This window comes from Tursiops truncatus, chromosome 5 (genome assembly GCF_011762595.2).
Source record: "Tursiops truncatus isolate mTurTru1 chromosome 5, mTurTru1.mat.Y, whole genome shotgun sequence".
In the NCBI taxonomy this organism is placed as follows: domain Eukaryota; kingdom Metazoa; phylum Chordata; class Mammalia; order Artiodactyla; family Delphinidae; genus Tursiops; species Tursiops truncatus.
In genome coordinates, this window is record NC_047038.1 from 35,352,900 (window position 1) to 35,365,617 (window position 12,718).

Sequence of the window (12,718 nt, forward strand, 5' to 3'; positions counted from 1 at the left end):
AAGAGACTAATAAAAGACAGTTTGGCCCCAAAACATCTTTTTTTTTTTTTTTTTTTTTTTTTTTTTTTGTGGTACGCGGGCCTCTCATTGTTGTGGCCTCTCCGGATGCGGAGCACAGGCTCCGGACGCGCAGGCTTAGCGGCCATGGCTCACAGGCCCAGCCGCTCCGCGGCATGTGGGATCTTCCCGGACCGGGGCACGAATTCGTGTCCCCTGCATCGGCAGGCGGACTCTCAACCACTGTGTCACCAGGGAAGCCCCCCAGAACATCTTGATAAATTGTCTGTGAGATCCACCTAAGCACAGGCTCCAGCTTGCACTCCACAGAACACTCCAGCTCACCTGCTCTCACCCAAAGCTCAGAAGTCAGGCCTGCCTGTCTGCCCAGGAAATTAAGGTTATCCTTGCATCCTCATCAGTGTGTCCTCATGGTCAGGCCCTGAAAACTAAGGCTCCAAATGTCCAAAGCCGTATAGCCATGTGTATGTATTTAGATTGCTTACAGGATACTTTCATCCCAGAGCAATGAAGAAATTCAAGTCTTGTCCTTGTGTTTCAAGAAAATCTACATCTTGGAATCTCTGATTTACCCTCATTGTTTTATGGCATTCCAACCTGAGCAGAATCCTCCAGGAAAAAACATAGTCTCTCTCTGCCTGGGGGAGAGGAGGGGTCGAATTTCTGGTGATAGATATTAGAAGAAGAGGGGAAATGGGTGGATTTGGGAAGGGGGAACGAGAAGAAACGGGATCTGAGAAGGGAGAATAGAAACACACGAGCAGAAAGTTGAGTGAAATTCCCAAAACCAGTGGCACCTAACAAAGCGCGCGGCTCTCGGTGCCCACAGTCCGCAGTAGGCTGCACCCACACATGCTCTAGCCCTAGCTGAAAAATCTCCGGGGACCGTGCCTTTGCTTTACGGGTGAATGGTTAAACTGGTTTAGAAAAGAATAGTCCACAGTAAATGTCTGAAAGCAGGGACCTCAGCAAACTATCTTGAAGTTAAAAGACGAAAAACAATCTTGTAATGATTTTACGTATGAGAAAGTGCAGCCCTTCCTTCAGTGTATCAACCCGCCGAGTAGCGAATGAATGAAACCCAAAGGGCGGGGGTGGAGGAAAGGAGGGCAATCTTATTCCAAGAAGGGGCTCGTCAGTTCCGCACAACGTCACGGAAGCAGGGCACTATAACAAACTATAAAGCTCGCAGCAGCCCCCGATCCTCAGCGCTCCAGCCGGTGCCTGGGAACTCGCGCAGGGGCGACCCCGGAGTTCTCCGCGGGCGACAGCCCTTAGCATCTCTTTTTCCGACTGTCTCATCCTGCCTGCCTGCTAGGTTCGCAGACTCCTCGGGGAAAGTGCCTCCCTTCTCCCCATCACCTGCAGGTTCAAAGCATCCCTTAACCAGAAAGGGCTGTGGGTACCTTTCTACCCCGCTTTCGGGCGGGGCTGAGGTCTACTGAGCAGCAAAGCTACCGGGAAGCAGAGAAGAACTTCGAGGGAGACTGCCTGGGCGGGCAGTGGTTGAGTGAGGGGAACCGGGTTGCCGACTCATCGCTATGGCCTCGCTCCCCGTAGCCGCGAACTGGACGGACGGGGGAACAGCGGGTGCGGACGCCGGGAACCCGAGTGCCGCGCTCGAGGCTGGGGCAGCCGCGGGAGAGGCTGACCCCGAGTGGCTGCAACTGCTAGCCCAAGCCGGCAATCTTTCCGCTTCCTCCTCCACGCTGGGACTGGCCGCGGCCTCCGCGGCGCCTTCGCAGTTCCGGGCCAACCTCACCAACCAGTTCGTGCAGCCGTCTTGGCGCATTGCGCTCTGGTCCCTAGCGTACGGCGTGGTGGTGGCCGTGGCGGTCTTCGGGAATCTCATCGTCATCTGGATCATCCTGGCCCACAAGCGCATGCGGACCGTCACCAACTACTTCCTCGTGAACTTGGCTTTCTCCGACGCCTCCATGGCCGCCTTCAACACCTTGGTCAACTTCATCTATGCGCTTCACAGCGAGTGGTACTTCGGCGCCAACTACTGTCGCTTCCAGAACTTCTTTCCTATCACAGCGGTGTTCGCCAGCATCTACTCTATGACGGCCATTGCAGTGGACAGGTGAGGAGAAGACCGGGAGGGAGGAAGAGGGGGAGGGAGAGAGGAGCTGGGCGGTGGGATAAGGTTACAAAGGAAATGGTGACAAAATGGGTTTGATAAAAGGAAAGGGACCAGTTAAAAGTTCTTGAAGAGAGGAGGTCACTAACCCATTTGTAGTCTTCTAATGGCTGAACTGGTTTCTGCTTCTATGGCCTCCCCCCTCCCACCCTAATCCCCCTGATCCCCATTAAGGGCATCTAGAAGGACTGAAGAAGGTGAATGAGAGAGATGGGGAAAATCTGTCATTCCAAGTAGGACAAACTCAGCTAGAAACGCTTAGTACTCGCACATTTTCTCAGATGGCTTCAAGCAATTGCCACAAAAATTATGTTATCTGTAAAATGTACTTTTTGGCTTTCCTTCTGTCAGTCGTTATTCTGTCAGAGAAATGAATGATAAGTTACCCTTCTCCTCCCTCTGGTTTGCTGGTCCATCCCCTTACCCATCCTTGCCCCAAGGCCAACACTGGTTTGGTCTCCCAGTTATGGAGGATCCATCAGAGGCAATAAGCTCCCTCCAAATGATTGCCGTCAGCTAGCAGTTTCCACAGTGTTTCAGGTAGATTTCACTTGCAGTAATCTGTGAAGGCCATGAGATGGTAAACCCTGTGTCTGGAAGATGGCATCCAAGTCATTCAGATGATGGACAACAAAAAGCCCAAAGAATAAGTGGTTAAGAAATGAGGCACACCGGGCTTCCCTGGTGGCGCAGTGGTTGAGAGTCCGCCTGCCGATGTAGGGGACACGGGTTCGTGCCCCGGTCCGGGAAGATCCCGCGTGCCGCGGAGCGGCTGGGCCCGTGAGCCATGGCAGCTGAGCCTGAGCGTCCGGAACCTGTGCTCCGCAACAGGAGAGGCCACAACAGTGAGAGGCCCGCGTACCGCAAAAAAAAAAAAAGAAGAAGAAGAAAAAGAAATGAGGCACACTGCTTTATAACTGTTGAAGATAATCTTTTAGAATGTCCCCCCAACTACAGTGGGGATTCTGAGATTCTCAAGCAATTTTAAGAAGTTGGAGAGACCTCCAATAGTTGTCCTCGGGTTCCAGTTTATGAAATTTCTGTGTGCTTTTTTTCTTTCTCATATTGAACATTATGGACTATGCATACTGTGTTAACACAATGGTAAACCGCTACCTGTCACTGACAGTTACATTTTAATTCAATGTTATGCTAAAAAAGAAACACACCAGTTGATTTTAGTCTTCATTTTATGATTGGCAGCTTGCAAGGGGGATACATGGAGGCCGGGGGAGGGGGTTGAAGTCACTTTAACTTCAAGTAACAATGTCCTCATCTGTGAAAATAAAAAAAAAAAACACTTTTTTTCTATATTAACGAACTTGTTCAAAGTAAAATGAGGCTTAATATTAATTCTTACTACATTAAGCCACCATTATGAGAAAAAACTACTTTTTTTTTCCGTAAGTCCATCCTCTGTGTTTACTATTTTGAAATAGTGATCGTAGAGGTCTTGATGACATAAAGCTTTAGAAACAATTTTCAAATGCCACGCCCAGGGGGTTAAATTGAAGGAGCAATGGTTAGTTGCCACTAACTAGGATAAGTAAGCATAAAACCACATTTTAAAAGCCTCTGAGGGCTTCCCTGGTGGCGCAGTGGTTGAGAGTCCGCCTGCCGATGCAGGGGATACGAGTTTGTGCCCCGGTCCGGGAAGATCCCACATGCCACGGAGCGGCTAGACCCGTGAGCCATGGCCGCTGAGCCTGCGCGCCCGCGCCCGGAGCCAGTGCTCCGCAACAGGAGAGGCCACAACAGTGAGAGGCCCGCGTATCGGAAAAAAAAAAAAGCCTCTGAAACTGCCAATCTTCCTTTCCCCTTTATCTCTGATTTTCCACAAGTATCTCACCACTTCATTTTTGTAGGGACAGAGGTGAGTACAAAAAGAAATAAAATTAACCCCAAGTTGGAGAACAAGTGAAATTGCCTCTAATCTTGCTCTACTTTATATATAACACATCTTACATATATATTACCTATGTTTTAATTGAGAATGCAGGTGTTAGAAAATTAATAGAACAGTTTATAATGAAATATTATCTTTTTAAAAATGTATGGCATATCCCACTTGACATACAGGGATATTAGAAAATAGAAAATATTTTCTTCCATTTTCTAAGCACATTTTTGAAGTTAAGTTAGAAACTCTAGGAAGGTTTATTAACATATGGTAAGGGACAATTTCAGGGCATAGGGTCCAGTACTGATTAAAATATTTGAAGAATTTTTTAAGTGACAGTCACTGTTTTTTACCTGGAAACCTTAAGGAAGTAATTTAACATGTTTTATTTAATAATTCAAAAGCATTAACAAACACAGCAAAAAATGCTTTATATTCTTCAAACCCAGGGACACCTGACATAAATAATTTGTAAAATAAATATTTAATCTAACTGAAGTAAGTTATATTTTTAGCCAAATAGATAAAAAGTTATCTTATATGCTATACTTTAAAAAATTTGCTTCTCATAAAGCTGTTATGCAAAGTATTCATAGAACCTCTATTTCTTTTGAAGCTTATTATGGACAGATAAAAATATATAGTCACAAAAAATCATAAGGCCTGAATGTGGTAACAAATTATCTAAATGTATTGTGGTAAATTTTACCATTGCTTTAAATATTATGGTTATAAATACTTCGGTAAATTTTTTTTAAAAACATCTTTATCAGTCTTTAATTCTAGTGCCTGAGCCAATCTCCTCATTCCTCTCTACTTTAGGGAGAGCCACTGCCCATGCAGTTACATTCTTTATTACAATAAGACTTGACTCATTATTTAGCCCAGATGATAAACGGCATGAGCTTAGCCCAAGATAAACTGGTTTACATTTGCATTCTTTGCAAAACAGTAACTAAAACTATGCTTTGGAAAAGATTACTTTTAGAAAATTTTTTTATGAATCTTTAGCTCCTTTTACAATTTGTAGTTATTATTCAAGGATTTTAAAATATCCCATTTGCAGTCACTAAAATTACTGCTGTAGTGTGCTGTGAAAGTTCGATTAAAACTATCAAATTCAAATTCTTATAAAATTAATCCTGAGTACATAATGAAAGCAATAAATGTGTATTAATTGAATGAATGAAACATAAAATTATCACAAAGTAAGGTGAAATCAGAAGTGTCTCTTAGATAACTAGCAGAACTCCAGTTGATATCAATGTTACATTAACAACACTGGGAGAAAAAGGAGTTTATATCATATTTAACAGACACAGTATAAAAAATGCTGAATATATAACATATTCTTACACACTAATAAAAATATGTATCTCTAATATAAAAAGAACAAAAGTAACAAACAATTCACAAAAGAAGAAATAAAAGTGTCTAACAAACATTAAATTATGGATTGCTTATATTCTGTATCTCCATTTTTCACCTGTTATTTGCTTCTCAAGACATTCAAATCTGAACTCTTTTCCCAACACTCTACCCAAAGAGCCTTATTGAGAAATCCAGTGAGCATGTTAATCCTCGACTTCCTTGACCTTTTAGTAGTATTCCTCACAGGTGGCTATTGCCTCTTGGCTTCCACTGTCTGATCACCTCCTACCCCCTCAGCCTCTCTTCCATGGCATTATTAATTCTCAATAATTAGAATTATTTCTAATTCTCTGCCTCTATGTAGTAATTAAATGCATAGGTTCCACAATACCAAATCCTGGACCTGATTTTGTCCTTACTTTATTCTCTATTTCTAAGTGATCTCATTCAAACCCACAGCTTCATTTTTCACTTTTGAATGAACAGTTTCCATTTTTTCTATTATCTAATTGGTTTTCCTTTGAATTATAGAAGACACATAACAATCCATACAATAAAGTAGACAAATATAAATGAATGAAAAATTAAAACTGGGAAAAATAGAAAGGGAGAAAATAGAAACAAGATGGGAGTGAAGTTATAACATGGACATTCAGGTCAAAGAGTCCCAATAATTTATGAAAGTTAAGCTTCAAATATGTCTCTGAGCCTCTTAGTGAACAAACAAAAAAGGAAATAAAATCAGTAAATTTGTTTACACTGCCTGTATAAACAATATATACACATTCCTTAAGGGCTTAGGAATTTCTGATATTTGAGTTTCAAGAAATTCTTTGTATGGGTAATTAAGAGGACAGTGTCCTCAACCACAGTGTCATAAATGCAAAAGAAGATTTCCCATAGGTGTTTGCTTAGCATTCCTCTGAGTAGGCCAAAGACATATGCCAAAGCAGAACTCAGTGAATGATATTCTCAGGGTAAAACCTCTATCTGAGCACAGTTTCCAGATGGTCTGGTTTGTTGCATTGAAAAAACTACAAAAAAGGATAAAATGTATTTCCTCCAAAAGTATTTTTTTCCACCTGAACTTTGGATATAGCTTGAGAATCAGATAATTCAAAGTTGTAACATATGGCAAAAGCTCTACAAATCATTCTCATTCCAGTCCCCAGTCTCTGATCCTGATCCATCCTCTATGCCAGTCTCTTACTGAAACTTATTTTCCCCTCATGCATTATAAGGATCATACATGCACAGTGAAAACAATTAAAAATAGAAATATTAGAAAGTTAAATTTACCTGTAATTGTCCTACACCCCAAATATAGCCTATCTATGATCTTCATGTTCACATTTCAACTCTCCCCTCATTTTTTGTAATATGTATATCTCACATATTACATTATGTACATGTATAAATAAAGATATATTTTTTAATTACTAAAATAGTGCCACATTTTCATGTCATTTTAAATTTACCATACAGGGTTATTAAAATTTATTGAACAAATTATAAATCTTGGACATTATATGTTATGAAGATATAGATGTTTATCTTACTCTATAACATTTTTACTTTAATTGTTTAAATTACAGTAAGTACATATAAGATAGAAATAATACATACATATGTTTTAAAACTCAAAAAGTAAATGGATCACCAGCTTAAAATCCTCTAAACCGTCTTTGAGCTCTGCTCCTGTACCTGACATTTCCACTTGGGGTCTGAAAAGCTCCTCAAACTCCTCCAAACCCATTATCTTACCTCCAAACCTCTTTCTCTTCCAGTGTTCCCCATTTCAATAAACAGTACAAGCATCCATTCAGTTGTTCAAATAGCTCCCAATCTATTACCTTCTTTCTGACTCTACCCCCACCTCTTAATTGGTCTCCCCACAACCAATCTTAATCCACCTTAGTATATGTAAGAAGATATTTCTGCACTCCTACTTAATGCTACAATGTTTTCCCATTGCTGTTAAGAGACGAAGAATATTCTTAATCCAGATAATAATACCTTGGATAGCCTGGTTCCTTGACCTGTCCAACTTCAACTCATACTATACCTCAACTTCCTAATCTTTGTTCTAGCCACTCTGATCCTCTTTCAAGTCCCTAAATGTGCGATGCTATCTTTTTGCCACAAAGCCCTTAAACACAGTTTTCCTTCTGTCTCAAATTCCCTTCTGCCCATTCCTCATTAGTTGAACATACTCCTCATTTAGATAAGAGCTTGAATCTCATTTCACAGGGAAACGTTCCATAAGCCTCCCAATTTAAATTAAATGTCACTTTGTAGATTCTCTTAGCATATGTTAGACATAGCATTTTTATATATTAAATTAAGAATACTTGATTAATAATTTCCTCTAATAAACATAAACATCATAAAGACAAGTTCCCTCTGTTCTTAGTCTTTATTGTATCCTTATGCCTATCATACTGTTTTGCACATGGTAAGCACACAATCCAGATTCCTGAATAAAAGAATCATAAAAGTAATCAAATAAAAATTAAAGTGATGAGATATAACTTTTTTCCATTAAAATCGGCAGAGATTGCTAAGTTGTAGTAAACATGGCATTTTAACACATGATTTTAGATTGAACCATATGTAATTGCCAGTTTTTAATAGTTTAAAATGTCAATTAATATTTCATATGGTTTAATCTAACAGTTGGGTATATATTGTCAAAAATCTTTCAGGGTGCAATTTTCCAACATGTTCAAAGATATTTTTCAAATCAAAATTCAAAGAACTGAAAACAACTAAAAAGCTCAACAAAAAGAAATGAATGATGAGGCATCTAAAAATGAAATTCTATGTAGAAATTTTAAAATTACATTTGAATATAACATCAGTTCTTTCAAGTCTCTAGGCACATGTATATAAATGTGCTAACATTAACATGCATATCCAAAATTTTTTAATCTTTTTATAACCTTTGCTTATAAACCATTTCTTGCTAGTCTCCAATTATTTCTTGCTAGTCTCCAATTAGGAAAGTCTGATGAGAGTTCATGAGTAGTCCTCCTTAGCACTTCCATTCTCCTCACCATACCCTGGCCAGAGAGAGAGACAGAAAGAAAGAAACAGCAATGTCAGCACTTTGGTACAGAACATAATAGTGTCTCTGGAAGAAGCCATGCCTTTCTCCAGTTGTTTTGGGCATATTGCATCCAAATCTGCAGAAGTCATAAATTACAAACTGCCCTCCGCCTGAAGTTTTTGTGATGTCTATTTGTGTTCCAAATAGAATTTGGAGGAATTATCTCGTCCCTAATCTTTGCTCCATTAACAAATTCTTAAAGATCAGTGTTCCTTCATCTTCTACTTGCAATTCTCTCTCCCTGGGGCTCAGCTCTAAACCACATGTCCAGGATGAGGAGTTGTTTCCCTACTTCCCTATGCCTCATTGCTTTGAGAATACACCATTCTTACTGAGACTTGCTCACTGGTATGTTGGATAAACGGTGCAAAATATACAACTGGGGTTTGAAGCCCCACCACTTCATTAGACACAGAGTCTGAATCCCACTTTAGACTCAGCAGGATCTCTAACACACGATGAATTTTTAGACTATGGATTTAACAGTCTGATATAATTCTATATGTGCAATAAGGTAGATATAGATTTGATTTTCTCTGAATGCTGAGATTTTGGGTAATTTTGTTTTCCTTTATACTTTTCCTTTTCTAATTATCTACAACAAAATGTACTTCTTTTACATGAAACAAAATACATTGCTAATTAATTAAAGTTCTGAAGATGGATGGTGGTGATGGTTGCACAATAATGTGAATGTACCACTGAACTGTACACTTAAAAAGAGTTACAATGGTAAATTTTATGTTTGGTATATTTTATCACTATAAAAATTTTTAAATATTAATTAAATAAATAAATACTGTTTAAGGACCTAATAATGACTCTGAGATACACGCTAAAGAGTTTAGACTCAAGGAGAGAACAACTTGATTAAACTTTGTATAGGTTTTTAGTGATAGATGTTTTATGGAAACATTTTTAACACACTTTCTAGGCTAATTTAGAAATCATGAAGACATCTCTGGCAAAAGAGTACCTTAACATTACAATGGATTATTTTGTAAACTGTGAAATCTTTTCCCCAGGAATTATGTAAAGATATCACACCTATGTGGAGTAATTTAGAAGACTGCCTAAAGATACAGGGATAAATTAGCTTAGTATTTCTATTATTTAGTCTGGTATATGACAAAAGTTTTTAAATATTTGCTTAAGAAGTCCCCCATTTTGAGTTTGTATTATTATCTATGACTTTTTTTACCTTCAAATCTGCCCAAGTATCAAGGTTATTTAAATTTTTCCTTTACGCATACCTGTAAGTAAGGAAAATGTGTATCTGATTTTATCACTAAGCAACAAAGGGCTCAATTGTGCTCTGGAGCTGATTTATACTTGTTAGAGGGAATCAATTGCGCACATTTCTTCTCAACTCTGCATTTAGTGATGTTACTTTGGTAGCTTGAAATCATGGTAGGAGTATTTACACCACAGAAATTTGCAAATGCTAGAAGTCATGAGTTTTGTTTTGTTTCTGTGTTTTTTTTTCCTTAGAGTGCTGTGGTTAAACATTTACCAGCACACAAATCACTATATTTGTAGTCATTCACTCAATAGCTATTTCTTAAGTACCTTCTAAGTATTAACATTGTATAGATATGGGGCACACTGGAATAAACAAGACAAACATGTCCCATATCCTAATGAAACTGTAATTAATATCTTCACTTGAATCCCTCAGTTGTAGTCCACCAGAGTCCTAAATCCAATAATCTATTGAACTTCAACATCTGAAAGTTTAATAAGCATCTCAGAATTTACATGCTCCAAACTAAGTTCCTGATTTTCCTCTGAAACTTACTGCTCCTACAATCTTCTGAGGTCAAAAATCTGAACCCTAGGTCAGAACTCTTGGAAGTATTCTCACTCATCTCTTCTTTCATACTCTATGTCCAATCAATCAGAAAATCTAATCACTTTTACTTTCAAAATATATGTAGAATCTAATCACTCCTTAAGATGTCTATTGTTGCCTCCCTAGTCCAAGTCAATATCATTTCTCACCTAACTGGTTTCCCTACCCCTGCTTTTGTTCCCCTTTGGTTTGTTCTCAATGCAACAATCGGAGAGATCCTGTAATGTGTCAGATAATATATCCCCTCTACAAATCCTCCAATGGCACCTCAGTTCTCTCAGGGTAGAAATCAAAGTTCCTACAACGGTCTATAAGAATTTATAGTAACTGGTTCTTTGTTACTCTCCAACCTTATCTCCTACTACTTACACTCCACTGCTCTGCTCCACCATCACTGCATTCCTCTGTTACATCAATATACTAAGCGTGTTTCCACCTCAGGATCTTACACTCTGTGTGAAACACTCTTACTCCAGACATATTGTTCATTACCTGTACTACTTCTGGACCCTGACTACTCTATTTGAAATTGCTTTAAATTTTTCTTTACCACATGTATCACCTTCTAATATACTATATAATTAGCTCATCTGCAATGTTTATTGTTTTTTGTATGTCTGCCCTACTGGATTCTAAGTTCCATGAAGACAAGGCTAGACCTGTGTCTCAACTGAGTAAATGAAGAATAGATAGAGTCTATGGTAACTGGGAACACATAGCAGGGGAAAGCACATTTATAGTGTTAGAGCAGTAAAACACAGAAATGTAGAAGCATTTTTTAAGTTCCTTATTTTATAGAAGTATAGAAAATATCTCCTAATAAATTGGCTATGAGTAGTTACTATTTAGATAAAAACATTTAAAATATTCTATACAACCTAATATGTGATTATCATACTAAACTGTATCATCTATAAAGAAAATGATTAGGAGATTTTCAAATGAGCATAGGAAACAATTTTGAAGAAATTAAAAACTCACAAATTGAGTGTTTATGTTGAATAAGTACTATTAATCACAATTCAGAATTCTTAGATGAATAAACTTACTGAATTTAAAAGACGTCACAGTGCCATATGTATTGATTTTTATACCTTCAAATTAAATAAATATATGAAGGCCGTTTTCCCCATTAAGTTAACTACGTGGTATAAAATAAATTCAAAACTCTTAAACTTACATCATGTTTTCATTAACTTAAAATGTTTTACTCCTAAAATAAAAATATTTTCAGTATCTCTTCAACAAAGATTTACATAAGCTAAATTTCATGTTGAAGGCTGTGGTATTTCACAAACAAACTAGTATAATAATATTTTTTAAATAATAGAGTACAATGCTTTCCTATGTAAGAAATTACTGACAATCCCTATTGACCAGTCACAAAACCATTGATGAGACTATCTTTAATGAACAAGAATGAAACTGAATAAGGTCTCCTTAGAAACATATAAAAGGACACCATTTTAAAGTTTTAGCAGCTCAAAAATAGAACACATATGCCAAAGAACACACACACACATAACCAATTCTATGCATGCACAATTCAATACACGCAATCCTTGCTTTGCACAAATTTCAGTTACCAAGATGATTTATTTATATAACACCAGTCCCCTCAACAGCATGGCTCAAGTTTTTCTTACCATGTCCCATTAACTGTGAGTACTTGCATAATGTAAAAAATTATCTGCTAGCTCTTAAGCTCTCATGAATCACTCCACAAATAACAGATGTACTTCATAATCAGTGACCAATCATATTCCTATTTTTCAAAATCTGTTACTGATTGGTCACTGATTATCTTAGTCAGTTCATGCACAGACAGCAAAGCACATAGTTGCAGTGCCTCACTGTCTTTCAATGATAAACTCAAATGACACCTTAGAAAAATGGCTAATCAAGAGAAGGACTTGCCAACAAAGAGGAAGAAATAAAAAGTGATAACACTGAAAGTGAAATTCAAATCCAGTATAGGTGAAGATGAAGAAGAATAGCTGAATAAGAGAATGTTGACAGTCACTTTACAAGAGACTCTAAATATGCAGCCAGAGGAAATTAGTGAAGGTGAATTTATCAACATGAATGAGGAAGATGATAGTGACAAATGATGAAGATGTCCCAGAGGAAGAGAACTGGCAAAAATCTTCATATGAAGAAAAAAAAAATCTCAGATACTTCACCACTTTCAAAGTTCAAGGATAAAATGTTGGAAGCTGATTCAAACTCACAAAGGAGTATAACACTCTTCCAAGGTATAGAAAACATGTTGGCTCTGTATATGTTATATGAAAGAATAAAGTAAACACTATTCAAACTACTCAT

The 12,718-nt window shown here is 38.1% G+C and overlaps 1 protein-coding gene and 1 long non-coding RNA gene across 3 annotated transcripts in view; one reads left to right on the forward strand and one right to left on the reverse strand.

The window, feature by feature from the left end:
* The first annotated feature begins 1,559 nt into the window (after positions 1–1,559).
* Positions 1,560–12,718, forward strand: part of TACR3 (tachykinin receptor 3) — a 58,710-nt gene continuing 47,551 nt past the window's right edge. The window contains exon 1 of the mRNA XM_004312459.4: positions 1,560–2,104. Coding sequence (XP_004312507.1) covers positions 1,560–2,104 — 545 coding nt within the window. The remainder of the gene's footprint in view (positions 2,105–12,718) is intronic.
* Positions 3,345–12,718, reverse strand: part of LOC117312468 (uncharacterized) — a 264,175-nt gene continuing 254,801 nt past the window's right edge. The window contains exon 5 of one of the 2 annotated variants that reach the window (XR_004526801.2): positions 3,345–3,437. This is a non-coding gene — a long non-coding RNA (uncharacterized lncRNA). Of the gene's footprint in view, positions 3,438–7,096; positions 8,495–12,718 lie in introns of those variants that run through there. The other variant, XR_012331927.1, reaches the window with a different exon arrangement.